The sequence below is a fragment of the Mobula hypostoma genome, chromosome 11 (assembly GCF_963921235.1).
Source record: "Mobula hypostoma chromosome 11, sMobHyp1.1, whole genome shotgun sequence".
NCBI lineage: Eukaryota > Metazoa > Chordata > Chondrichthyes > Myliobatiformes > Myliobatidae > Mobula > Mobula hypostoma.
The window spans coordinates 65,426,159-65,453,938 of NC_086107.1; the positions used below are offsets into that span (position 1 = coordinate 65,426,159).

The 27,780-nt window shown below is 43.8% G+C and overlaps 1 protein-coding gene across 3 annotated transcripts in view; it reads right to left on the reverse strand.

Annotated features, from left to right (window-relative positions):
• mdka (midkine a) overlaps positions 1-22,840 on the reverse strand; it is an 84,040-nt gene extending 61,200 nt beyond the window's left edge. Inside the window, exon 1 of one of the 3 annotated variants that reach the window (XM_063063238.1) lies at positions 22,690-22,840. Coding sequence is in view for 1 of the 3 variants with exons in the window: in XM_063063235.1 (XP_062919305.1) it covers positions 1,582-1,667 (86 nt within the window). In the remaining 2 variants the exon portion in view is untranslated. Of the gene's footprint in view, positions 1-1,581; positions 1,683-22,464; positions 22,629-22,689 lie in introns of those variants that run through there. The other 2 variants (XM_063063236.1, XM_063063235.1) reach the window with 2 other exon arrangements.
• Between the last annotated feature and the right edge of the window lie 4,940 nt (positions 22,841-27,780).

Genomic DNA, 27,780 nt, shown 5'->3' on the forward strand with positions numbered 1-27,780 from the left:
TCAGTCAAAATTCAATACAAGAGAGCTACAGAGGCCATCCGAGTAATACTTTGAGATAGCTTTCTGACATGTCACATTACTTCATTAAAACTATTGGTTAATTAATGAGACTGATATATTCCAAATAGAATATAGTTTTCAATATCGAGGATCCTCAACTGGACATCGCCAAGTGATGCTTCATACATTAGGGATAAAAGCCACAGTTGTGCTTGATGGTGGTGGGTGATGCGGGGCGGGGGGGGGGAGAGAGAGGTAGTCAAGGGTGAAATTTGTCTACATCAGTCACACAAACTGAGCATATTGAATCAGTAAATTCACTTACTTTCTTCAATTTCAATGGAAATGAAGTTTAGCCTCATTTTAAAACGTTGCAGACTCTCTACAGGAACTTCACTTTTAAAGCATTATGCATATTTTCATAATTCAATTAAAACATTCCAATATCCCTTAATGCTACATTCCTATCTTCCTACTTCCCTCGCCCACCCCCGCCCCCACATAGATCTAACCTCAGTACACAAGAAGTTACAACTCCACACTTGTTTCTCTTTATTAAACCCTAGACTAGTTCTTTTTATTTCACAAAGCCACACATCATCGGCTGGTGTGGGGCCTGCAAAGAACAGCAGTGTGAAACTTCTGCTAAGATTCAATGTGACAGCACCAAGATGGAAAAGCTGCATTTAACTGTAGGGCCCCTGACAGTACCATCAACTCCCAAGAGTTTGGAAATCAGCACCAGGGAAACCCGAAGACAGATGAAAACCATTTCATGCTCAAAGGACTTTTCTAATCTGGAGACTGTCAGAGTATATTCAAGCGCACATTCAATTATATTACAATAGTCACATTTAATTAACTTCAGACCCAATAGTCCAAAATGACATTCAACCCTCTTAGTTCTATAAAAAGTTCAGAATTAATCATGCCGAGCTTTTCCAACAGGGCCAGATTTCATTGAGATGGTAAATTGTTACTCTGACTTTGTGTGAAAAACAAGAGTAGGAAATGAAACAAGCACAGAGTGGTAACTGACCCTCAGTTGGTGGGGGATGAGGAGTGTCAGCATTTCAAGCTGGTGAATTGCGGGGAAATCATCCAAATGATGGGGAATAGTGCACAGCCTGCTGCATTATGGTATTTAAAGAACTGTATGCAAGGACATCTGTGAATTGTTAATGGATCAAATCAAACACCAGATTGGGGAATGAATGAAGTTAAAACCATCACAATAGAATTGACAATTTTTTGAGATGCCAGACTTATTATAGGCAGTAATAATATCATCAAATTTTGTTAACCCTCAGCAAGTCATGCAGCATCTGTGGAAGCATTTGGACCCTTCGTCATAAGTTCTGTTGGAAGATCCTGGACTTGAAATGTTGACTCAGTTTCTCTTTCCACGGATGCTGCCTGACCTGCTGAGTGTTTCCAGCATTTATTTCAGCTTTTTGGCATCTGAAGAAATACTTTTCATTTTTTCTTCATGATAGAAGCTACTAAGAGGCTCCCTATTGCAGCAGAAATGTCTCTACATAGCATCTACATTTGAGTTTTTATTCACAAGAGGTCACAAACCTCAAAGGGCTCCGGGGTAGTATTTCCACAGCTTCATGCCTGTATCTAACGTAAGCACAATGGAAATGGACGTCAATTCCTGGCATTCCAATTTCAGATAGTAGGAGATTGCGAGAATCTTTACAAGTGTCCGTGATTATCTCCAGTGATATGCAGCAAACCAATAGCAAAGACTCTCTGCATGAAGCAGGAAATCATGTTAACCTATACCAATAATAGAATGAAAAATGACTGAGTTATAAAGGCTGAATATTGCGGAGTCACAGACAATACTAGAACAGCTGCTGCCTCAGAACTCCAGGGACCAGGGTGCAAACTCAATCCTGACCTCAGGTGCTTTCTGTACGGAGTTTGCACATTCCCCCTGTGACTGTGTGCTCTAATTTCCTCCCTCATGTGTGGGCTGAGCTGGTGCACAGAACATGGAACAATACAGCTTGGGAACAGACCCCTTGGCTCACAATGTCTGTGCCGACCATGATCATAGTCTAAATTAACCTCATCACCCTGCACATGAACCATATCCCTCCGTTCCCTGCTTGACTGTGTGTCTGGCTAAATGCCTCTTAAGCATTGCTATTATATCTGGTCCTCCCATCTACCTAGGCATCACTCTCCAGGCCCCTACCAAAACACACACCTCGCAGCCTTTAAACTTCCCCCTCTCACCTTAAACCTAGTTGTTTGATATTTCCACTCTGGGGGAAATAGACTCTTGACCATCTACCCTCTCAATATTATAAACTTCTATCAGGTCTCCAGAGTTTTCCCAACCTGGACTCACAGGTAATCCGCTCTAATGCCGGTAAACTTCTTTTGCACCTTTTCCCAAGCCTCCACATTCCCCCTGTAATGGAGTGACTGGAACTGTACACAATACCCCAAAGTTTTATATAGCTGCAGGCAGGTTAATTAATCACAGTAAATTGTCCCTGGTGCACAGGTGAATTGTAGGATCTGGAGGAACTGATGAAAAATGTGGGAAAACTAAATGTAAATTGAATGGAATTAACGTAGGACTTTTATAAGTGGGTGCTTGATGAGCAGTGTGGAGTAGGTGAACTATAGGACATATCCGTATGCTGTCAGACTCTATGCCACTTCCACTCTGTGTGAGATGATACTGAGCAGCAGATGATATCAACTCTGATTGGCTGCAAGTTTCATTCCCGAAGGGTGTCACCACATAAAACTTAAATCTCCTTCTAAATGTTTATAACTAACAAACAAAATTATTGAAAGAAGGAAGATAAACACGAATGTTGTTGAAATATGACACCTTACCTAAGATCGTAGGACATAGGAACAGAATTGGATCATTTGGCCCATTGAGTCTGCACTGCCGTTCCATGATGGCTGACTCATTTTTCCTCTCAACCCCATTCTCCTGCCTTCTTCCTAGACACTTGGAACAATATGTGGGATATTAATCCTTGGTGCTTCAGAATTACAATTCGATCCTGACAAGGGGACAACTAGTATCAATGCCAGCTCATTTAACTTGTCCCACAGTCCATATTTCCCCTTTCCTCATGACATAAAAGAAAGCCAGAAGTCGATTCTCATGAATCCTGCTCTCATTAACCCAATTCTTAGCCATCCCCTCAGATCCCGCCTCTCATCAAACACACTAGGGGGCAGTTTACAGAATCTACCAATCACAGGTCTTTGAGATGTGGGAGGAAACCAAAGAACCCAGGGGAGATCCACATGGTCACGGGGAGAACCTGCAAACTCCACGCAGACAGCAGCAGAAGTCAGGATTGAACCGGGTCCCTGAAACTGTGAAGCAACAGCTTTATCGTCTGTGCCACTCTGCTGCCACAGGGTAGAGGATCACTGGTTCCATCTACCCACTGCCTTTCCCCACTTAGACTAAGCATCTACAAAACAGATACCACAACCACTGCCTTACTTACAAGTGTCACAACTCATCAAGCAAGGCTTCCATTGTCATACACATGAAGGGAAATTTAGATTTCAACACTAAACACCAGTGGTCTGCTGTGAACTGCACTACATCTGTCATCTTGATAAAGCAAATTTAGATTATGTTTAAATCAAGACTTCAAATACAAGTCCTGGTTAATCATTCATTGAAAAAAAATCAAACCAAAGAAAACATACTGTACATTAAGCAAAGTGTTTGGATTTCTAAAGCATCCTGCTGTCTCCCCAGGGAAACATTTGGTGGTGAATTACTTCCACTGACGTATAGAGCATCAAAAGCCAGGGAACAGGAAACAATGAATAATTGAATTCAGTGAAGAAAGGAATGCACATCTATTCACCGAACCTCCAGTTCCTCTTGCCCAGTGTCATTAACTCCACCGCAGGTCAATGTGGCAGCTTGTGTCCAAACATTTATCTGCAAAATATAAGCAGTCAGCAGGGAACTCAGACCCCAGTGACCTTGCAGATTGTGTGCTTGCATCAGGATTTTGATCATCAGATGGCAAGTGGGTGTTTCTTGGTTAAAAGGAAGAATATAGAGTCACAATAGTACAAAAATGGCCCCTTTACCCCACTGGCCCTGCTGAGCGCTTTGGCAATCACTTGTTTATTAAGTACCTTCTAAATGCCACCATCTCCCTTGGCAGCATCGTCCAGACAGCAACCATTCTCTGTGTAGGAAACATACCCCTAACCTCCCTCCTTTCCTCCCACCTTGTGCCACAGACACAACATTTTCTGCAGATGTTACAAATCCAGAGAAACACAGACAAAATGCTGGGCAAACTCAGCAAGCCAGGCAGCATCTATAAAGAAAATAAACTGTTGGCATTTCAGGGTGAGACTGTAAAAAGGGATGCAGGTAACAGAATAAGAAAGTGAAGGAGGGAGAAGAGGTGACTGGGTGAGGGGAAAGGTAGGTGGGTGGGTAGGGGAGGGGGAATAATGTAAGAAGCCAGGTGATAGGTGGGAGTACTTATTTAATAAGAAAGGACACTAGGCCTCTGATCAGGAGGTAGTAAAGCAGAGGAAGGCGATGGGCAGGTCATGAGAGTGGGGGAAGGAGAAAAGAAGGGATGAGAGGGTAACCAGAATGAGGAACGAAAAAAAGAAAGGGGACAAAGGAAAAAAAGCGGAGGTGATGGGGAATTATGCCCAGGAGATAGAGATATTGCTCTTCATGTCATCAGTTTGGGGGCTACCCAGATTGAACATGAGGTGTTGCTTCCTCAACCTGAGCTTGGCTTTATCGTGACAGTAGAAGAGGCCATGAACAGGTATATCAATATGGACAATACATACAAAAGGCTGGAGGAACTCAGCAGGTCAGGCAGCACCTATAGAACAGAATGTAGCCCGAGACCCTCCTTCAGGGCTGGAAAGGAAGGGAGAAATGCCAGAATAAAAAGGTGGAGGGAGGGAAAGAAGGATACCTAGGAGGTGATAGATGAAGCCAGGTAAGTGCGAAAGGTAAAGGGCTGGAGAGGAAGGAATATGGTAATAGGCAATTGAATTGAAGTGTATTGCCAACGGGAGATCCTGCCTTTTGCAACAACAGAGCAAAGGTGCTCGAAGGGAGGTCCCCGACTCTGCATGGGTTTCACTCATCCAGTGGAGACCACACCAGGAACACTTTCCCATCACCTCTGGTCCCCTACTTCCCTCCCTTTCTCCAATGGTCCACTGTCCTCTCTTAGTAGATACCTTCTTTTCAGCCCTTTACCTCCTCCACCTGTCATCCCTCAGTTTCAACATGCTCTCTCTCTCACCCACTCAACTCCTCACATGGTCTCACCTATCACCTGCCAGCTTGTACTCCGTCCCCTACCCCACCTTTATATTTTGGATTTTGCCTCCTTTTTTCAGTCCTGATGAAGGGTATCAGCCTGTTAATTAATTATTCCTCTCTATAGATGCTGCCAGAGTTACTGAGTTCCACCAGAATTTTGTGTGAGCTGTTAAACTATGCCCCTTTGTTTTTGATCCCCTACCATATGAAAGAGCTTCAGACTCTCTAACCTTTGTATGTTCCTCATAATTTTATATACTTCTATCAGGTCATCCTCTGGTCCTGGGTAAACAAGCCTAGCCTAATTTCTCCTGGTGTATCTCCTTTACATCCTAAGAATATAATGTGATCCTTGTTTCACTTCTTTCAGTCTACAGGATCAGAGCAGATAGGACCTGTGTGTTAGTTTATATCTGTAATCTCTGTACCCATGCTGGCAAAAAACGATTTTCCACTGCCCATTTTGGAAAGTAAATTTATTGATATGGCTGAGCTGAGAAAACGTAACACTAAACTGGTTGCTAGACACCCAAAGATCGCTGCATCTGCCAGAGTATACATTGCAATTGCCTCATACTAAGCAATTTCCATTGGTATTATGGGTAATAAATTAGAAAGTGACTGGGTTGGGTATGTTTAGTTTATCGAGTATAAAATATCATGTTACATTAATATCAAGTTTTTGTACTTAAGGGAAATTTACCCATTTGTTTATTTAATAAAATAGTTCCTTTTCACTCTAAAAGTTAACAGGAGAAAGAGAGCTCATGGTTCCACTCTGCAGGTGTCCGTCTTTGTTGAACATTAAAACTCGTTCCCTAATAGCGCAGCTTCAAATATTTATTCAGCTTTCCCTCTGACTGCATTACACCCTTTGGAAAACACCTGCTGCATATCAAACCTGCGGTTCAATCCAGGCAAAGCTTTAATTAAGAACTTTATTATTGACTGCCTTACCCAAGAAATCCTGCTAAGGAAAAAATTAAAATGTTTTAATTCTTCTCATAGCTCTCAAATCCAGTTGATAAGTAGCTTGTAGTATCCTTGGTATTTTTCCCAGGTGGTAGTGAGCAATACCAGAGGAGATCCATTTAAGGTAAATGGACAAAAGTTTAAGGAGAGATATCGGAGGTAGTTCTTTTTTTACACTGAAAGCATTAGGTTCCTGGAATACATTACGGGGATGGTGGTAAACATAGAAACATAGAAAATAGGTGCAGAAGTAGGTCATTCGGCCCTTCGAGCCTGCACCGCCACTCAGTATGATCATGGCTGATCATCCAACTCAGAACCCTGTACCTGCCTTCTCTCCATATCCCCTGATCCCTTTAGCCACAAGGGCCATATCTAACTCCCTCTTAAATATAGCCAATGAACTGGCCTCAACTATTTCCTGTGGCAGAGAATTCCACAGATTCACCACTCTCTGTGTGAAGAAGTTTTTTCTAATCTCGGTCCTAAAAGGCTTCCCTTTTATCCTCAAACTGTGACCCCTCGTCTGGACTTCCCCAACATCGGAACAATCTTCCTGCATCTAGCCTGTCCAATCCCTTTAGGATTTTATACGTTTCAATAAGATCCCCCCCTCAATCTTCTAAATTCCAACGAGTCTAAGCCTAGTCGATCCAGTCTTTCATCATATGAAAGTCCTGCCATCCCAGGAATCAATCTGGTGAACCTTCTTTGTACTCCCTCCATGGCAAGGATGTCTTTCCTCAGGTTAGGGGGCCAAAACTGCACACAATACTCCAGGTGTGGTCTCACCAAGGCCTTGTACAACTGCAGTAGTACCTCCCTGCTCCTGTACTCGAATCCTCTTGCTATAAATGCCAGCATACCATTCACCTTTTTCACCGCCTGCTGTACCTGCATGCCCACTTTCAATGACTGGTGTACAATGACACCCAGGTCTCGTTGCACCTCCCCTTTTCCTAATCGGCCACCATTCAAATAATAATCTGTTTTCCTGTTTTTGCCACCAAAGTAGATAACCTCACATTTACCCACATTAAGTCGCATCTGCCATGAATTTGCCCACTCATCTAACCTATCCAAGTCACCCTGCATCCTCTTAACATCCTCCTCACTGCTAACACTGCCGCCCAGCTTCGTGTCATCCACAAACTTGGAGATGCTGCATTTAATTCCCTCATCTAAGTCATTAATATATATTGTTAACAACTGGGGTCCCAGCACTGAGCCTTGCGGTACCCCACTAGTCATTGCCTGCCATTCTGAAAAGGTCCCGTTTATTCCCACTCTTTGCTTCCTGTCTGCCAACCAATTCTCTATCCACATCAATACCTTACCCCCAATACCATGTGCTTTAAGTTTGCACACTAATCTCCTGTGTGGGACCTTGTCAAAAGCCTTTTGAAAATCCAAATATACCACATCCACTGGTTCTCCCCTATCCACTCTACTAGTTACATCATCAAAAAATTCTATGAATTCGTCAGACATGATTTTCCTTTCACAAATCCATGCTGACTTTGTCCGATGACTTCGCCGCTTTCCAAATGTGCTGTTATCACATCCTTGATAACTGACTCTAGCATTTTCCCCACCACCGATGTTAGGCTAACCGGTTTATAACTCCCCGGTTTCTCTCTCCCTCCTTTTTTAAAAAGCGAGGTTACATTAGCCACCCTCCAATCCTCAGGAAATAGTCCAGAATCTAAATACAATAGAGACGTACAAGAGACTCATAGATAGGTATGTAGATTTAACAAAATTGGAGGGTTATGGGCTGTGTAGAAGGGATTGATTGTAGAGTAGATTCATACAGGTTGACACATTGTGGGCTGAAGGTTCCATACTGTGCCATACTGTTCGATGTTCTGTGTCCATGTTCCATTGTATGGGCACCCTTGTCTAATTATTGGTGTGCAATATTGATTGGAGAGTTGGGAGGGGTGCTATTTTTAAGCCAGACATTAAGCCAGGGATGTTTTGGGTCCTTAGGAGAAATATCTCTACATCAATGAATTCCATATATCCCATGCTGGTAATGCCTGCTTCCGCTGCTGAGAAATAAGTTGAAGAAGGATCTGTAGTCTAGGCTTCATGATGCTATGCTGCTGTCTTCCCCAGCAAGGGCAAATGTGTGAGATTGTGTAGTATGGAGCATACCATGGGGATGTCTCCACACCTTGACAAGGGTAATAACATTTCAGCTTAAGGACACCAATTCACCCTGAGTCTCTTGCAGCTGCTCTGAGCTGCTGTCTGCTGCCATAGGAGGTAAAGGTAGTAATCCAATCGCAAACAAGAGAAAATCTGCAGATGCTAGAAATCTGAGCAACACACACAAAATGCTGGAGAAGCTCAGCAGGCCAGGCAGTGTCTATGGAAAAGAGCACAGTCGATGCTTCAGACTGAGACCCTTCATCATGACTGGAAAAGTAAAATAAAATGATTTAGAGTCAGAAGGGAGGGGAGGAAGAAACACAAGGTGATTGGTGACACCGGAAGGGGGAGGGATGAAATAAAAAGCCTGGAAGTTGATTGGTGAAAGAGATACAGGGCTGGAGAAGGGGGAATCTGATAGGAGAGGACAGAAGGCCATGGGAAAAAAGGGGGGAGGAGCAGCAGAGGAAGGTAATAAGCAAGCAAGGAGATATGGTGAGAGAGGGATGAGGGGATGGGGAATGGTGAAGGGGGGAGGGGTGCCATTACTAGAAGTTCAAGAAATCGATGTTCATGCCATCAGGTTGGAGGCTACCCAGATAGAATATAATGTGTTTTTCCTCCAACCTGAGTGTGGCCTCATCACAACAGTAGAGGAGACCATAGATAGACATATTGGAATGGGAATGGGAAGTGGAATTGAAATGGGTAGCCACTGGAAGATACAGCTTTTTCTGGTGATGGAGCATATGCGCTTGGTGAAGCAGTCTCCCAATCTACATCGGGTCTCAGCAATATACAGGAGGCCACACCGGGAGCACCAGACACAGTATATGACTCCAGCAGATTCACAGGTGAAGTGTTGCCTCACCTGGAAGGGCTGTTTGGGGCCCTGAATGGTAGTGAGGCAGGAGGTGTAGAGGCAAGAGTAGCAGTTGTTCTGTTTGCAAGGATAAGTGCCAGGAGGAAGATCAGTGGGGAGGGTCGAATGGACAAGGGAGTCACATAGGCAGCAATCCCTTTGGAAAGCAGAAGGTGGGGAAGGGTAAAATGTGCTTGGTGGCAGTTCCCCGTTGGAGTTGGCGGAAGTTCCAAAGAATTACGTGCTGGACGCAGAGGCTGGTGGGGTTGAAGGTGAGGACAAGAGGAACCCTATCCCTGTTAGGGTGGCGGCAGGATGGGGTGAGAGCAGACGTGCATGAAATGGAAGAGATGTGGGTGAGGATAGAGTTGATGGTGGAGGAAGGAAAGCCCCTTTCTTTGAAGAAGGAGCAGGACATCTTCATTGTTCTGGAATGAGAAGTCTCATGCCGAGAGCAGATGCAGCGGAGACGGAGACGGAGGAATTGAGAGAAGGGGATGGTGTTTTTAGAGGTAACAGGATGGGAATAGGCATAGTCCAGGTAGCTGTGACTATAATGGAAATCTGTAGATAAGCTGATAAGTAGTAAAGGTAGGCCTTGTCTCCCACAGTCCAGCCCTCAGGATGTGAGCAAGCAAGTATGGCCTCCCTCAGCAGATGTACCTCTGGATACCATGGAACTAACTCCTCTGCTGATCCATCATAGTCTGTACATTGAGCAAGTGAAAGCCTTTTCTAATGACAGAAAGTTTCGATTTATTAATTAGAGCCTTTGTGTTCAGTCAGAACCCACCTGCATTCAGTGGAGGCCTGCACTGTTGGTAAGTTCCGGTGCCTAGGCAGCACAATATTATCAGAGCAGATCAGTCATCTCCCTGTGCCTTGGAAGTCTTGCAGAGCAGCAGAGTTCAGATGGGGAGAATGACAGGTATCTGTAGCAGCCACACAGAAGGATTCAGCAGCAAGGAAATTGGGTCCTCGTGAGCCCAGCTTCCACCAAGAGAACAAAGTAGGCACGAGGGCATAGTTGGAGGTCATCCAGGAGAAGTCACTGATCTCAGTGACTAGAGCCTTAGTAAACCTGGGCATGTTTGTTAGGCCAGGAAATGGTGTTTTGCTTCCTCTGCCGAGGTCCTCACCCCATAATAAGTGGCCAGCCATGGCCATTACTAAAACCCTGAATAATGGAGAACTGCCTGTGATGTCACTACAGAATGAGTCAAAAGTTGAAGATGGGTAAGGTATGAATAGTGACCCATTAGCTGTCCTGAAGGGCAAATATCGGGTAGCTGGAAATGCCCATCCAATTCCACAATTTCAATTTACTTGAGGCAAAATTGAATTTCTGTCACATTCTACTGAAAATGGTCAGGTTTGTAGGCATAATGGATACTAGTGACAGACAGCAAGGGAAGCGAAGAAATACTAAATTGGTACTTTATATCCATTTCAAAACAGAAAAAATGCACAATTATTGAACGAGGCAAGTAAGGATTAATTCTGGCTGCTAACCTAATAAATATTGCTGGCATTTATACAGCCTCAATGCTGGGCTGTGTAAGATGATTTCAGACTCAAGAACTGCATTATATTCTTGGCATTAAAACTATCGACACCACTGGTAGCATTCTCTGCATTGCCTCTAAATTATGGGGTGAGGAAAGGCAGGCAGAGGGAGAGGGAGAGAGAGAGAATCAAAGCCAGAATTTTACTAATTCTGTCACAATGCTTCCAGTGCACACTGAAGATTAGCTCCCAAAACCTTTCCACTGACTGAGTACTCTATCAATAAGAACTGAATCTTCTTATTTTCACCAAGAGTTGATTTTAAAAGGTAAAAAACTCTGCGAATATAAAGGAAACTCTAATAAACTTCAGCGTTATAAAGCTATTCAGCTTTTGGCCTACTGAGCCGACAGAAAGCATCAAACATCCATTCCTCTAACTCCATTGTATTCTATTGACATCCTCATCAACTCTCCCCAGCAAGGGCTGGTCGGTTTTATAAATATTACCCATGCCTTTTAAAACTCAGCAGTATAGAGACAAATCTACCATCGTTGCCTTTCCTGTCATTCACACAGAGTAACACTGCATGGAAAAAGGTCTCTTGGCTCATCAAGTCCAATCAAGCACCCATCTTGTGGCAATCTGCGACTAACTCCATTTTATTCTCTCCGCATTCCCACCAACTCCCCCAGATCCATCCACTCAATGACACATCACGGGCAATTTACAGTGGAAAATGATCTACTAACCTGAAAGATTTTGGGACGAGGAAACTAGAGCACCCAGAGCAAACTCATTAGGAGAGCATGTAAATTTGATACAGAAAGTGTCAGAGGTTAAAATTGAATTACTGTGCTAAGGATGCCTGCACTAAGATGCTTTCTCTTGACTTGGCCTGCTAACTTGGGTATTCTACCACGTACAAAGTGTAAGTCATTGTGCATGATCTGCCATGTGGGGAACAGATCATGGCGGTTGGGGAAAGGATTGCTAGTGGGTGTGGGAGAACCAAGCAGGTCCAGAGAGATGACTGGAAATGGTGAGCTGGTCAAGCAGTGACTACGATTTTGGCATTAATAGGTGGGGGGGGAGGGGGGATGGTAAGAGATCTCCGCTGGTGAAAATGAAAGAAACCACCTACCTGGAGGAAGGTGGGATCTGCTGGATTCTCTGGGCAAGCTCTGACTCTGTAACTCATGCCGAAGCAGGTCCTGTCCCTCTGGCCAAGGTTTGCATCAGCGCACGACAGAATTTTGAGCTTGCAATGATGCTGTACACCAGGTGATATCACTGTATATATATGAAAGCTGTTCTGGGCTAGTGTATCTGGCACACAGATTTGCAGTTAACAACTTTTAGCTCTTAGCTTTCTGAAAGTGGTCTCCAAGGACAAAGATTTGAGTAGCTCTGAATTACACCATGTCTCCTCATCTACCCAATCTAATTAAAATCTCCTTGTCTTTTAAAAGGGGTCCTGACTTCCAAAATGCTTTCTGATTCTCACCCAACCCCTCTAAATGTCAGACTCTATTTTAAGAGTGTTCCTCCTTGATTCACACACTGGAGGTCACCATTTCTTTGTACTTATTCTATGGAAATTCTGAGCCATGGTCAGATCCTCAATAAACAAGAATGTCCTTCTCTTATTTCACTTAGTCCCTTGCCTCATTAATTCAGGAAAATAAACTTATTGATTGTTGTATTGTAACTAGGAGAATGCATGTTCTGGCCCCACAGTGACAAATGATAGCCAAGCCGACACACTTTCCACCTCTCTTTTAAGATGGTGGAACAGTCATTAGAATGGCATGATTGACACAATTTGGATAATGTTTCTTCTTGCCCTCAGAAGACATCAAGCCGACATTTGAGTCTTTAGCGCCAGTAATCTCAATAGAAAGGTAATTGGTGGAGTAGCTTCCTGTCTAATGCATCAGCAGTCTCCAATGATCTTGTGCAAAAGATGGCTTCAAGATGACTTTCGTACAAATTCATCCAATCTGCAGAAAATTATTTCCTTTCCAATGGGCACAGGGCCACCTCTCTCCCACAGGTAGACCCATATCTCTCAGAAGAAGATGCACAGATGCCTGGCACAGCCCCCCTTTAATGACAAGGATATAGTGGTGTCGTGCTTATGTTCCTGGGCAGACCTAGAGCTTTGCAGAGTTCAGATCCCACTGTTGCAGTTTTCAGAATTTTATTTTGAAAGATGCAGAAATTTAACAAAATAACTTTGCAGATATTGAAGTACTGACTATGAAGTTGTTGAGACAATTATCAAAAACCCTAACTAAATCACTGATATTGTTCAAAGAGGAAAATCTCCTGACCATATTGACTCTGGCTAATAACACTGTGGTTCTATATTCCCATTAGTTAACGCTTCTGTGTTTTCTAAAATAAGTAAAGGCATCCGTTAGTCTTGCGAGACCATGGATCTGAGCCTGGAAAGTCTTCACTCTCCAGGGCGCAGGCCTGGGCAAGGTTGTATGGAAGACCAGCAGCTGCCCATGCTGCAAGTCTCCCCTCTCCACAATACCAATGTTGTCCAAGGGAAGGGCATTAGGACCCATCCAGCTTGGTACCAGTGTCATCGCAGAGCACTGTGCGATTAAGTGCCTTGCTCAAGGACACAACACGTTCCCTCAGCTGCGGTTCGAACTCACGACCTTCAGGTAGCTAGTCCAATGCCTTCTCAATAGATTTAATACTATATTGTAAAATGTATGTAATTTGGTCACCCACATGTAGTAGTGCTTTGTCCCACAAGTAAAAGTTCTTTCATCAAGACCCTTTTTCCATGTTTGCTAGTTCACGAAGTCAGCATTTTCTATCCATTCCTAATGTTGAGGTGATAACAAACAGTCCCCTTAAACCATTACAGCCCCTCAAGTGTAGGCTGTCCCAGAACGCTGTTGGAGAGGGAGACCCAGTGAAGACAAAGGAGTTCAGTAGCAATATAATGAGTCAACCATGATATGCAGGTTTTTCTTTATTTAATTTTACTGCCAGACTACTGAAACGCTTACAGAAAAAGGCCATACGTCAAACAGCATTTTTCTTCCCAGAAGGCAATAAGAATATACCTTTAGCTCCACTCTTGACTGGAGTGCAACGTTCAGACATCACAATGTTGATCACTCAAGAGGCAAACAAATGTCTCACAATTGAAACAATGTTAACTAGTTTCAAGAATTAGAAGCCCGGGAAGTCATAAATCAAATGACGATTAAACAGATCTGGAAAAAAACTGTTTTTGGATAGAAGTGATTAACCAGGCTTTATTGATGCTGTGTGGTGTTTTATAATTTTGCCACAGTCATTAACATCTCGATGACCCCAATCCCCCATCGAAAAAAATATCTAATCTAATCCTAACCCCTAAAGGACATTTGTTTAGAAGAAATCATTAAAAACTAATTCTCTCCAAATCCTTGGGATTAACCTGTCTAATGTCAGAGGAATTCCATTTCAGTTGGCAGACTAGTTTCTGTTACACTCGAAGTCCCTTGGGAGTTCTGGGGGCTTGGTGGGCAACATGATGTTTGAATACACACAGCAGTAAGAACTATTTACAAGCCACTTCATCTAACACAGAAAAAAACTTTCAACAAAATGCATCCATCAAGTTATTTTAACACTTCCCTTGTTTGGCAACTGCAAGGCAAATTAAACGAAAAAAGCAAGATTCGAATCTATTTAGTCACATTCTTTTATTCCCATCTGAAACATTAAGCATTGTGTTTAATTGCCTTTCTGATCAGTAAACATAAAATGATGATAGAGTGCATTGTTGACCATGTGGCCCGACATAATTCTTTAATCGTTTTCTGCAATGTGGACTTCAACTACTTTGCCCTTAGACAAGTGAAAATATGACAAAGTGACTGTGTGAACTTTCATTTATCTTTCAAAGTGATTTACTTCTTTGATTGCAGAACGGGGCTGGATATCTGGTAATTAAACAAACATATGAACTGTATCCACCTGTGCTGTGAAGAGCAAGCATGCCTAATTGTTAACCATTTATGCTGATCAGCAGATTAAACAAAAATACAGATGTATTCCGCCTGTATTTTACCACTTGTCTTTCTAATGTTCAGTTCTGTTTAAAATCTTGGCTGACTTAAAGGCAGGGTGAAAAGCAGTTGCAGCAAGAGCTCAACTGAAAGCTTTACTGTTCCATATCATTAGCAGAACTCACTTTTTAACACAAATTTCAGGAGCAACTTTTTTTTATCCAGTGAATGGTTGGTATAGACTGTAGCTCCAAAATGAGTTATTAAACTACCCAACACTGTTGCACTTAAGGGCAAACAAGGTCATGCGTGAGGTAGGACATAGAGAGCGTGGAGTCTGTCAACAAGACCACTCAAAAACTTCTATACGTGTACCTGATTCTGAAGTGAGAGAGGCATAAATATCAGGAGGGAAGTGTGGGGCCAAATGGCTTGATTCTCTAGTGTGAACATATTGTCGTTCTCTGCAAAAGGTCAGTCGAGCAGCTTGAACCTCATTGTGAGAAAACATACTCGGTCCTAACTGTTTGCTTCTGCCCCAAGGGCTGGCAAGAGAAATAATCTACTTAAGAGTTCTACTGATCTGAAGTGTTCATTGAGTTAGGGACTACATTAAGTTGCTGAAATGGATAAGAGTGAGATGCATGTCAGATAAAACCACTCTCCATCCACTTGATACCATTTTAGGCAGCTTCATTTTAAAAACTTTTAGCAACCAGCTGCTGCAATTTCTCAAAGACTCCTGATTCCAGCACTTTTGGAAGTACCACATTTTTAAGACTTAATTACATGATTAATAATTTGCAGCTGCCTTTCGAATCTGATTTCTTTTGGAAAGCTGATAAATATTACATGACCAAGCTTTCCATTTAGAAATCCTTTGCAACTCTTCATTCTGAAGAGTTTTACTGACTTTAATCCTTCTAAACAGCAATTGGATTTTCTCAGCAAGGATCAATAATTCTCCCAGGAGAGTTGATTTTACTCTTTTTTTTAAGAAAAAGCAAGCCCCCAGTGTGCCAATGATCAAGCCAACCTTTCAAACTTAATCCTGGCTCAGTGATTGAAAGCACTTTGGATCCAGGATAGGTGTAAACAAAAAGGCTTGGGGAAAGAATTACAGACCTGCAGTGTAAAAATGCCAGTGCCGAAGGGAACAGAATTTTAAAGGGGCCACAGTCAGATGGAAAATCTCTTTCAAGGCAGCTTGCCAGTTCATAAATACTGAGACTTGTATTCTGACAACAGAATGGATCACCAGCATGTATCAGACATTTACAAAAATATACCACAAACAGCCACCACACTTTGACATTCCTACATCAAGCCAAATGCAGATTACCCCAAGGGCTTGGATTGAGACAGAAAACTTCATGTCAGCAAGATTTTCTCACACAGAACTCATTATTGCAGAGTGACTGACACACTGCAGAGGGGCTCAGCCTCATTATCCTTAAGAGACTTCTCAAATTAATTCCAACTGCACACTCTGCCGTGAATACATGAATCAAGACAAAGTTCATCAAAGAGTTAGGACATTAAAGTTAGTACTTCAGAGAGGGGTGCGAGTGCAGAATGGGCTGCCAGTGGAATTGGTAGATGCCAGTCCGAATGTAACATTTTAGAGAAGTTTGGATAGGCACATGAATTAGAGAAGTATGGAGAGCTATGGTCTGGGTGTTGGTACATGCTACTAGACAGAAAACCAGGCTGGCAAGGCGTAGATGGGATGAAGGGCCTGTTTCTGTGCTGTAGTGCCCTATAACTCTACATGTATATGTGATCCACTGCTTGTTTGCCAGTGTGGGCAATCAGAAACAAGATCTGCAGAGACACTGTGGGCTAATCAACATCTCTTGCTATGTACACCAGTCCAAAGACTCTTTGGTCCCCTTCTCTTGGCTTTTTACATCACCATCTTTTCTTCCCTTGATGGTGCGAAATGGTTTTCTATTTCAAAATCTCACAAGATGCACACTGGCTAAATCCCTGCTGCTATGGAAACACAATGGCACCAAGCAACAGTATCTGTGACCTACAGCCATGTTTTCCACCTGAATGCACCTTCTCAGTAAAATTGAGCAAAGGGCAATACAACCACAGCCCGACTGTCACGGGAAAAAATGGAGTATATCACCAAGGAAGTCTCACTCTGGAGTAATTGGTCGGGTCCAGACTAGGGGTTACAGCATCTTTGTGCATTAAACTTAGCCAGCAGCTTGGTTTGAGCTGCAAAATTCTACATACTGTCAATTAATACAAAAAAGGCCAAAGAAAGACGAGTAGCAAAATGATAGACAAACTTAGTGCAGCTCAAAACAGGAAGGCAGCGTCTACCCAAGTATAAGAGGGTTAACCTCCAGATTATTGTGGCACAGAGTGCGAGTTCAGCCTTCATGAGGGAGGGGTTGAAGTCGCAGCCAGTAGGGAGATTAGAAGTTTTGACCAAGTTCCAGAGAGGAAGGATTACAAATTGCAATTGCAATACTTCCAGTCTTGGCTGTGGCATCACATGAAGAGGTTCAGCATTCTCTATTCACTTGGTCTAACATATTTCTGTACATTATCCAACTGGGAAAGAAAAATCTTGAAAATTGCTGAAAATTCAAGTTTGCAGTTCAAGGAGCTTTTAAAGAACTTCAACAGTTTCTTGGTGAAAGGGGGGCAGGTTTTGCCAAAATACACTCCACCCCATTGCAGTTATATCACACAATAAGCTCCCAACTTGAAAATTGGAAACATTTACTCATCCTACATATGTAGTTCAGCCAGTCACAATTAGAATTAGTTCTCTGGTCCTAAGTATCTGGAAGATTACCATTAATGGCCTACAAAAGAATTTCTTGTTCTTTCTACACATCTGATTCCCACCACCTCTGAGGGAAACATAATTTAAACAACGTGCCCTTCTTGAAACACCCAGCCATCAGCATGACCCCAAAAACTCAAAAGAAAGATTGTCAATCGCAAGCAGTACAAAATTGATAAATTACAACATGCAAAGGATAGATGTAACTGAGCTCAAGCTGCAGTCCGCAAATTACAGCCATTTTGTGCACCAAATAATTTCATCTTGTGCCAACGACAGGGAGGTAATGGATACTCTGCACTGCTTCAAAGCTGTAGAGTTTATTTTCCTCTTGAAAGTACTTCAATGTTCAGTAATTTAGAGATGCTATGTGATGCAAGAAGCAACAAATTAATCCCTAAATTAAGTGCCATCAATTGCAACATTACCAGCACAGTTATCTTTGTAGTTTGGCTCCCAACACCATATTATAAAGATGTTAAACTCAGCAACACATGTTCCACCACAAAACTGTTGGACTGACTGTGCCGCGCTGTAAACTCCTGTAAAGTATTCAAATAAACCAACTCTCCACCATGGTTGGAATGCTAAGGCAATTTAAGTGAAGGGTTTAAGATTACATTCAGTGGTGGAGGGAGGTGAGAAGGGGATGAGAAGAGCCTGGCACACACTTTGATGCAAATTATGCAGCAGTTCGGTTCTGGTTCAATCCAGTTCCAACTTGCATCCTTTTGTGCACTGGAAGCACTGCTTTAGCTGTCCAGCACATCCCCAAACAACCTAATACAGTTAGCAAGTTAATTCTTCTGCATTTTCCTCATGTGACAAATGCAAAACTTTAATGAGGATTTGTAAGATATTGCAAAAACTTTTCAAATATCAGTGGATTCCATATTCACATTTCAGTATGAGCGCTTTAAACACTCGGAAATCAGTAAACGTGGTGGAGAATTTAGGATTCCTGAGAGCTGTTTATGCATTTATCTCTTTTTAATAACAAGCTCCCAATGACAGCTATGCATTTGTAAGGTTAAGGATGCCCACAGAGATTTAAAACAACAAGGTGTCAAACCCTGCTTTACTCAAACGCCTCCAAATGACCCAAATTCAATACTTAAAGAGCAATTTTGTCCACCCCCTCAGCTGAACAAGGGGGAAAAATGTACATCAACGATTTAAAATGTTCCCCAGTCTTTAATTAATCACAGGTCCCTGAGCTTAGTTTGACATAAAGTGTTATTTTAAAGCAGCCTGTTCAGAGCTGCTCACTAAATTAATTGTGACAGCCACATATTTTATTACAGTTTACTTGCCCTTGGTGAAAAGACCATAACTTTACATTTTTAAAAAGTGTAAGCTGTAGCGTTTCTCAGCACAATGGGAGATCTTCTCTTAAGTTAAAACAAAGCCAAAATACTCTCAATCACATTCCTCAACAGTAGAAGAAGGGAACACAATTATATTCTGCTCTATAACAGTGACAGCACTAAAGAAGTGCTTCTTATGCTGCGAATTGTTCTAGGTATTCTGATATTGTGAAATATACAATTTAAAACCAAATCCGTTTGTCTAGAAATAAGTTACGTCATGTATCCCTGAAGTAAAAATTGCTCCAGTTTCAGCTTTCCACCACACATAGTCATCCTTGGCCATTGGCAATGACACCACTGAGAGGTACAGTATTCACTGGTGCAGAGGTAGAAGATAGAATGAGAGACTCCTGTTGCTCACCATCCACTGCATACAGAAATTTAGTGCACACACTTTGTCACAATGTAAAATGATTTGCCACTGACACTTCTGGGAGGGCAAGCTAACTTTTGAAGATGGAAGGAAGAAAATAAGCAAGAATGGTAAACACAAGGAATTTCTGCAGATGCTGGTTCCTGAGCAACACACACAAAATGCTGGAGGAACTCAGCAGGTCAGGCAGCATCTACAGAGAAGAATTAACAGTCTGAGACTTTCACCAGGACAGGGAAGGAAGGGGGCAGAAGCCAGAATAAGAAGGTGGGGGGGATGGGAAGGAGTACAAGCTGGCAGGTGATAGGTGAAACCAGGTGAGGGAGAAGGTGGGGGGGTTGGCGAGGGGGAGGTGTGAAGTAAGAAGCTGGGAGGTGATAGGTTGAAGAGTAAAGCGATGAAGAAGAAGGAATCTTATAAGGAGAGGACAGTGGACCATGGAAGAAAGGGAAGAAGGAGGAGCACCAGAGGGAGCTGAGGGGCAGATAAGGGGAAGAGAAGGGATGAGAGGGGAGCCAGAAAGGGAAATGGAAAAAGAGAGAAGGGGGAACGGAAGAAAGATTACTGGAAGCTAGAGGAATTGATGTTCATTCTGTCAGATTGGAGGCTACCCAGACGGAATATGAGGTGTCTCTCCTCCAACCTGAGTGCAGCCTGATTGTGGCAGTACAGGAGGCCAGGACTGATATGTCAGAACAGGAATGTAAAGTAGAACTGTAATGGGAAGCCACAAGGAAATACCACACTTTCTAGTGGATGAAGCAAAGGTGTTGAACGAAGCAGTTCCCAGTCTATGTCAGGTCTCACCGATGCATAGGGTTCTGCACCGAGAGCACCGGATACAGTAGATTACCTGGACAGACTACGGGTGAAGTGTCTCCTCACCTGGACGGACTGCTTTAGGCACTGAATGGTGCTGAGGGAGGAGGTGTAGCACTTGTCTTGCTTGCAGGGATAAGTGCTAGGAGGGAGATCAGTGGAGAGGGACAAATGGACAAGGGTTTCTTTTTCAGTTTGCTAGTTGTCAAAGTAGTTTCAATACATGTTTGATTTATTAAAGTCTGCAAACTGGAGACAGTTTCTGCACAGGGAAGTTCTAAAGGCAAATTACTCACAGGCTTATAACTGGTTTCTGATTAGTGGAAGGTTGAATATTCTTCTCTAAGGGGTGACATAATGGTGTCAGTCGGTGGCTGAGGTAATTAGATAACTCTCTTAATTTAAAATAACAGTATTCGAGTCATCCATTTGAATGAAACCAAAGCCCAAAATCCGCGTTTTCAGAAACCATTTCTCCTTTCCCTAACCCTGCCAGGTTAGATGTCTCCCAACTTCTCAATAACGCCAAAGTCTGGAGCCATACCCAACCACTGATTTCCTGGGGCTGAGTCAGTTCACTGTGTTCGTTCTCCTTGGTCCTACTCTTGTCCCAGTCCCAATATTTACCCTCCAATTTGCGTCTGCATTTTAAACTTTTTTCTCTCTCCTTCTCCCATCGATTTCTATACTCTCTAGTTTCTCCAAGATGCCTAGACCGGGAACCTTCTCTTGCCCTCTCAGTATCCCTTCCCTCCTCTGTCTCTTCAGGTTTTTCGTGATGATCCCACAGCCGGTGGGGAGGGGAGGTCTGGGCTGGGCCATGGCTACCAGAACCCCAGTATACTGCAGATGTCTTTACCACAACCACACCACGTCCCGGAAAGGATCTGAGGCTGAAGTCCACTTCATCCAACGCCAGACCACTCTCGGGCTTCTGAAGCCCATCGAAGAGTTTACATGGAAGTGACAAGAAGCCACAGTACCGCCCAGCCCCAGCGGGTCAGGGCAGGAGGGGAAACAAGGTCCGCGGAACTCACTCCACCATTCAAGGCGCTGGAGGACCTCAGCGGATCAGACAGCATCTCTGGAGGAAAGGAACAGTCAGTGTTTCGGGCCGAGACCTTTCATCGCTACTGGAAAGGAAGAAGGCAGAGGCTAGAACAAAACGGAGGGGGCTCGAAACGTCTATTGTTAACTTCCCTCCCTAGATGCTGCGTGACTTGCTGAGATCCTCTAGCATTGTGTCTGTGTTTTGCTCTAGACTTCCAGCATCTGCAGAATCGTGTGTCTTGTGTTCACACCACCATTCATACCCTCCTGTATCCTATCCCTATATCTCCAGTCACTCCTTTCCACACGCACATCCACTGAACGTCTCCATAACTTTCTTCCGATCTCATAACCCCAACCTCCTTCCAAACAGCCCAGATCGTCCCGTCCGCCGAAAGACCGAAAGCGCCTCACATCCGATGTTCCCGGTCCTCTTTCCCCGTCTGATATCTTCCCCCGCGAGACTCTTCACCTAGATGTTCCCATCTAACGTTGAGCTAGCGTCCCATTTAACGCCATCTCAGCCAGTGCTTCCAAGTTAAATTGCCCCCATAAATATTCCAACACTCTCGGATTGGTAAGAGCGGACAGGGCACAGCCATGGCTACCAGAGCCGGCATTAGAATAACACGGGCAACTACCCTGCATTGTAACGCCAGTGTTGGTAGAATGAACTCGAACATCAGACCAGCAGTACTCTCCCTCCAAGTCCCTACTCGCCTGTTGAACCCATCCATACTGCCTACACTACCGACCCGCGGCGGTGTCCTTTCCCAGGGTCATGAACTTCCCGCTGCAGTCAACTACGAGAAGTTCTCGAATGAGATTTCGTGCACTGTACCCGCGAAAATCAAAACGTAAGCTCTTCCCCGAGTCACTTCTCCCCACTCGCTCAGCTAACTAACTCCCATCCCTTCCGACAGGAACCCCTTCGAAAAACAGGGGGAGCGCTGCATTCCCAAGAGACAGCCCCCGTGAGAGAGAACTTCGCCTCGGACAGATTCCCACTCAGATTTTCAATCCCCAAAAAAGTCTTAACTCGCGTTCGAGTCCAGCAGCAAACAGTGTGATAATCTCGTCGACCACCGACTCCCTGATTTACTAAACCCCACACAATGTAATATCCCCCCGCTCTTCGAGATCTGAACATTCTTCATTTCTTTCGCACACAAAGCCATCCATGCCAATGCTGACTTACATGTAAGATAATGTGATGTCTTCCTCAGCTCCGACTCCCGGTGATCTCTCTCTTTCTTTCTCTCTCTCTCTCTCTCTCTCTCTCTCTCTCTCTCTCTCTCTCCCTCTCTCTCTCTTTCTATCTCTCCTCTGCTTCACTGTCTTAGTCTTTTGAAACTACTTGGAGCTGGTAAAACATTTACATTATCCCGGCAGCGACGTCACGCTCACGTGATAGAAACTTTACCTTTCAAAACAACGGGTTAACTTTGGTAAAAGCCCTGCCAGTAGCTAATTGCAGAACGTAGTCTCTTTGTTCTCGGCTTCCTTGCACCTTTTGCTATTCTGACCACTGCACCGATCGATTATACGTCTGATCAGATCCCGTTTTCTCTTCTTTCTGTGATCCCGAATTAAAAATAATTACTCTTGGGAGTTAAGAGGGAGTCGTAATAGCGTGTGAAATACCTTAGCTTTCCGCTGGGGCACTAATAACGAGATTCCCCCAGAGTAACAAGACATGAACCAGTTTGGGGGACTTCAGTACTCTTAGGGTAATGGAATAGTGTGCATATTCTAGCACAAATGGTAAAGAGGAGCTAGAGCGGTCGCTGAACTCTCAAGCCTGCAACACCTTTCAAAGTAATCATCGCTGGTCTTCCACATTCCTCACCTCCTCTTCTGTGTCAGTTCTCAATAGTCCTTAATTCTTCTTTCAAAAAATATATTTATTTTGTCTTAAAATATCTCCAATGATCTAGCCCACACATCTTTCTGGGGAAAGAAATTTCAGAGTTCTGCCAGCCTACTCAGTTTTATAAGACTGTAATGATTATTCACCTCTGGTTCAGAGGTCCCTTGCCTTCTAAACTCAGTGGCTGACTCCTTTAAGATCACGTGCAATTGTAAGTAAACTTCCATCTTACAGTTGTTCAAATTCTGGGTGTAAACCGGAGGTTCCCAACCTTTTTTATGCCATGATCCAATACTATTAAACAAGGGATTTGTGGAACCCAGGTTGAGAACTCCTGATGTAAATAAAAGTCAGTCTTCAGTTCTTAAAATGTAAAGGGAAAGCAGTAATCAGCTTGAAGTTAAAATAATTACTGTATATAGAACAACTTGGCAAACAAACTCTGTAGACAGTAGGTTCTATATCTGTGAGAAGTAAGATTTTGTCACGGTTCCGACTGTTAATCCCTCATATTTTCCTAATTGTACTTTCACTGTGTTCTCCCAGGCTCAATGACTGTGGCACCTGATTCCCATCAGAGACCGGCAGCATAACAACCCCAGCTTTGCATCCACTCATCGCCAGATTGTTGTTTTAGCCTGTGTGGTAATTCATGTTCCCGGCCGCTTAGGATTGTGTATCCCAAGTTTTACTTCAGTACTGAAGTTTACCTGTGTAACTCTGTCTCTCCGTGTCAAGATAAGTATTGTCTGCCGCTTGCCTTTCCTGTTTCCCATTTAAATTCGGCAATGCTCCGTATCAAGATGCACATTGCCTGCTGCCTGTCTCCTGTCTCCTGTTTGCCGTGCAGCTCCAGCCACACTCACGCTCTCGCCTGCATCCTAACTTTAGCTCCATGCCAGTGTCCTGTGTTTGGGTTTGCCCTGTTCCTTGCAACAGATTTAGCTCACTACATCTGGTTTATTGCTGCAGTATAAGACAATGGGTTGTTTAATTTGACTTATTTCAAACAGACAAGCTGACTCTAAGTTGCTTAGTTCAAGAAAGCTTGCAGAACTAGATGGATAATATCATTTAGTACATCTGTTATGAAACACACCCAATCACGCTCACTTCCAGAGTTTAGATGCTCTAACTCTCCAGAATATGGATAGCTGATGCGGCCTTTTTATAGATTCAGAACTGTCCCACTAATTGGCAATCATGTTTTGGACGCCAAGAGTTGAGTATTCAAAGAGCACCTGAACAGAGCCTCAGGGCTCAAATATAAGCCCAACCAGAGATATCGTCTAGTGTTTTGTTTTATGCTCAGTTCTTGATCCAGTTTTACTCTGCATCTTAATCTAGCTTCAGATACTCCAACATTTGGGAGGAGAGCTCCTGGGTATAAACTGATGAGAGGTGAATACTTTATTGGACCCTGGGTCAGTGGGAAATTTCCTGGTGTTAGGGACCACCCTTAGGCTCACTGTATCACTGCAGGAATTGAGCCAGCTCATGCCCACAACTGTCTTGGATGGCTGTCCACTTGGCTCCAGGCAGATTTGGCAGCAGCCATTGGTCTTGTGGATAAAGATAGAGGATCATGCAGAGGAAATTAGTTTCTCTGTCATTGAATCTCTTCACATACCCCTGATCCTCAGGCAGCCTTGGTTGTCCCAGCATAGCCCTTCCGTGAATTGGAAGGAAGGGAAACTCATTGCAAGAAGGTATATTTTCGGCTTGGTGTTCCAACTCCCTGACTCTCATGAGACCAGCATCTGACAAGGAGGCAGACTTCTGTTCAGGGTAACCTGGAGCTTTCAGAAAACCCAACCCTGCCTTCAAGGGCAGACAACAAGCCTGTGCAAGACCCGACCCTGTCCTGCCAGGGGTGTGCTGGAACTAGATCTCTAGTTCGGGAGCAAGCCAAAGGAGGTGCCCAAGCAGTCTGGAATTCCAGCTGCTAAGCCAAAGGGCTCCAGTTGCCAGGTCCCATCCGAAGGGAAGGCTCCAAAACGGAGATCCCAAGAGCACTAGGACAATTTGTTACACCTCACTGCTGATGTCTGAGGACACAGACAAGGATTTGGACTCTGGGTTGGCATCTGTTTTCATTAAAGACTCTTGTGAGCATATGGAGGAGATGCTGCGATCTGCCGAAACACCCCCACTATCTAAGGAGCCTCAGGACTCATCCTCAAAGGAAGGCTCAGGGGCAATTGCAGCACCCAAGCTGGTAGAAATCTCTTCCACCTACAAGGATTTGGAAGAGGTCTTCAGCAAGGGAAAGGCCCCAGCTCTTGCATCACACCAACCCCATGGCTGTGAAATAGATCGACTGCCTGGTACTTGTCCTCTGCAGGTTGATTTTCTGCATTCTTGGGAAGCACTGTGGAGAAGTATATAAAGGAGGGTCTTGCCCTGGGATTCGTTCGGCCCTCCACCTCACCCGCCAGTGCTGGCTTCTTCTTTGTACAAAAAAAGGGATGGGAGCCTGTGGCCATGTATTGATAATAGAGAGCTGAATTGCATAACAGTCAAGAATTGTTACTCTCTTCCACTCATGAACACTGCCTTCGAGGTTCTCCAAGGTACAAGAGTATTCCCGAGGCTGGACTTGCGGAGTGCAGACTATCTGGTTCACGTCAAGAAGGATAACGAGTGGAAGACGGCATTCAGCTAACTGACAGGGCACTATGAGTATCTGGTCATGTCCTTCAGCCTTGTGAATGCACTAGCAGTTTTCCGGAAACTACTATCGATGGGATGCTCTCCATAAGTACACCTTTGTCTACTTGGATAACATCCTAATTTCCTCAGTCCATGGAGGAGCATGTCGCTCATGTCAGAGATATTCTAAAGAGGTTTCTCAATTATGGACTTTACGTCAAGCTGGAGAAATCCAAATTCATGTGACCACCATTTCATTTTTGGATTTCATCATCTCTAATGGCAATCTCATGTCAGACCCTAGTAGGACACAGGCAATTCGAGACTGGCCACAGCCATCCAGTGTAAAATAAGTCCAACAATTCCTGGGATTTGCCAACTTTTACCAAAAGTTCCTCAGAAACTTCAGCTCAATGGCAGCTCTGCTGACAGCACTAACTGAGAGATCTACAGGCCCTTTTGTTATGACTACCAAAGTAAAGGCTGTTCACAACAGCTCCCATGTTGGTTGCACCTAACCCAGGCCTTCCCTTCGTCGTGAAGGTGGATGCCTCAGACGTCAGAGTAGGTGCAGTGTTCTCTCAATAGACACCTTCAGACAATAAACTGCACCCGTGTGCATTCTTTTCCAAGCAGCTATCCCTAGAAGAGGTGAACTGCGACAGTGGAAATAGAGAACTGCTTGGTCAAGTTAGCTCCAGAGGAATGGCATCACTGGCTTGAGAGGACCAAGAACCCTTTTATCGTATACACAGACCACAAGAACCTGGCTTATACAGAGACTGAATTCCAAGCAGGCCAGATAGTCTCGTGTCTTTAACCACTTAATTTCATACTGACCTTTTGACTGGGGTCAAAGACCCAGAAGCTAAATCTTGTCCCTTCAGTATGACGAACCCAAGTGTGAAGAGCAGCCTACGACCATTTTGCTCCAAGCCAAGGTGATCATGCCAATTCATTAGGGAATCGACACACTTGTTCACAAGGCCCAGGCTCAAGGTGAGATTCCTCAAAATGGCTGTGCTGCCCTTAAGGCATTTATTTGACTTTGTTGGGTCTACGCTTTAAATGATTTGTTTGTAACTATTTTCTAGTTAAAGTTAAAGGTTGATAATTATGTTACAGTTTAACAAAGGTAAATTCATTGTCTATGGTAAATCGCAGCATGTGATGACGTCACCTCCGGTTTCGCCGCGTCTTATGTGTAACTTCAGGTTCGGGAAGGTGAGAAGGTGGGTGCCATGTGTGCAGCATGATCGTGAAGAGCTCCGTTTCTACCCACAAAGAAACATTATAGAAGCAACGCCGTAAGTTCATAAGAATGTATTTGAAGTAAAAATATTAACGCGGTTTCTGTTAAGGAAGCGGCGGTTGGGGCGGCGCGCGTGTCGGCTTTTCAATTTCAAACGCGGGGTGGGCTCGAGCCCGATGGTGGTTTGACGCGACTCCCTCGCCTGCTACTCGGGGCGGCTGGAGACACTCGCTAAAAGAAGAGAGCGCAGGTGGTCTCCAGAAGGAAACAGACGCTGTATATGTTTGTATTTTTTTATCAACTGTTTTCACCATGCGATGTTAATGTGGAAGAGTGAACAGTAAATGGTTAACCTTACTATGACTCTGTCTTCATTGGCTTCGGTTTAGACCATAAGACCATAAAACAAAGGAGCAGAAGTTGGCCATTCGGCCCATCGAGTCTGCTCTGCCATTTTATCATGAGCTGATCCATTCTCCTATTTAGTCCCACTCCCCCGCCTTCTCACCATAACTTTTGATGCCCCGGCTACTCAGATATCTATCAATCTCTGCCTTAAATACACCCAGTGACTTGGCCTCCACTGCTGCCCATGGCAACAAATTCCATAGATTCACCACTTGGTGAATCTATGGTTTAACTTGGTTTAACTTTGTATTTAGTCAGAATTTCAACACACTGCACGAGAACACTACAGTGAAAAGGCGTAATCATTAGATGTTTCGACAAGTGGTATGATG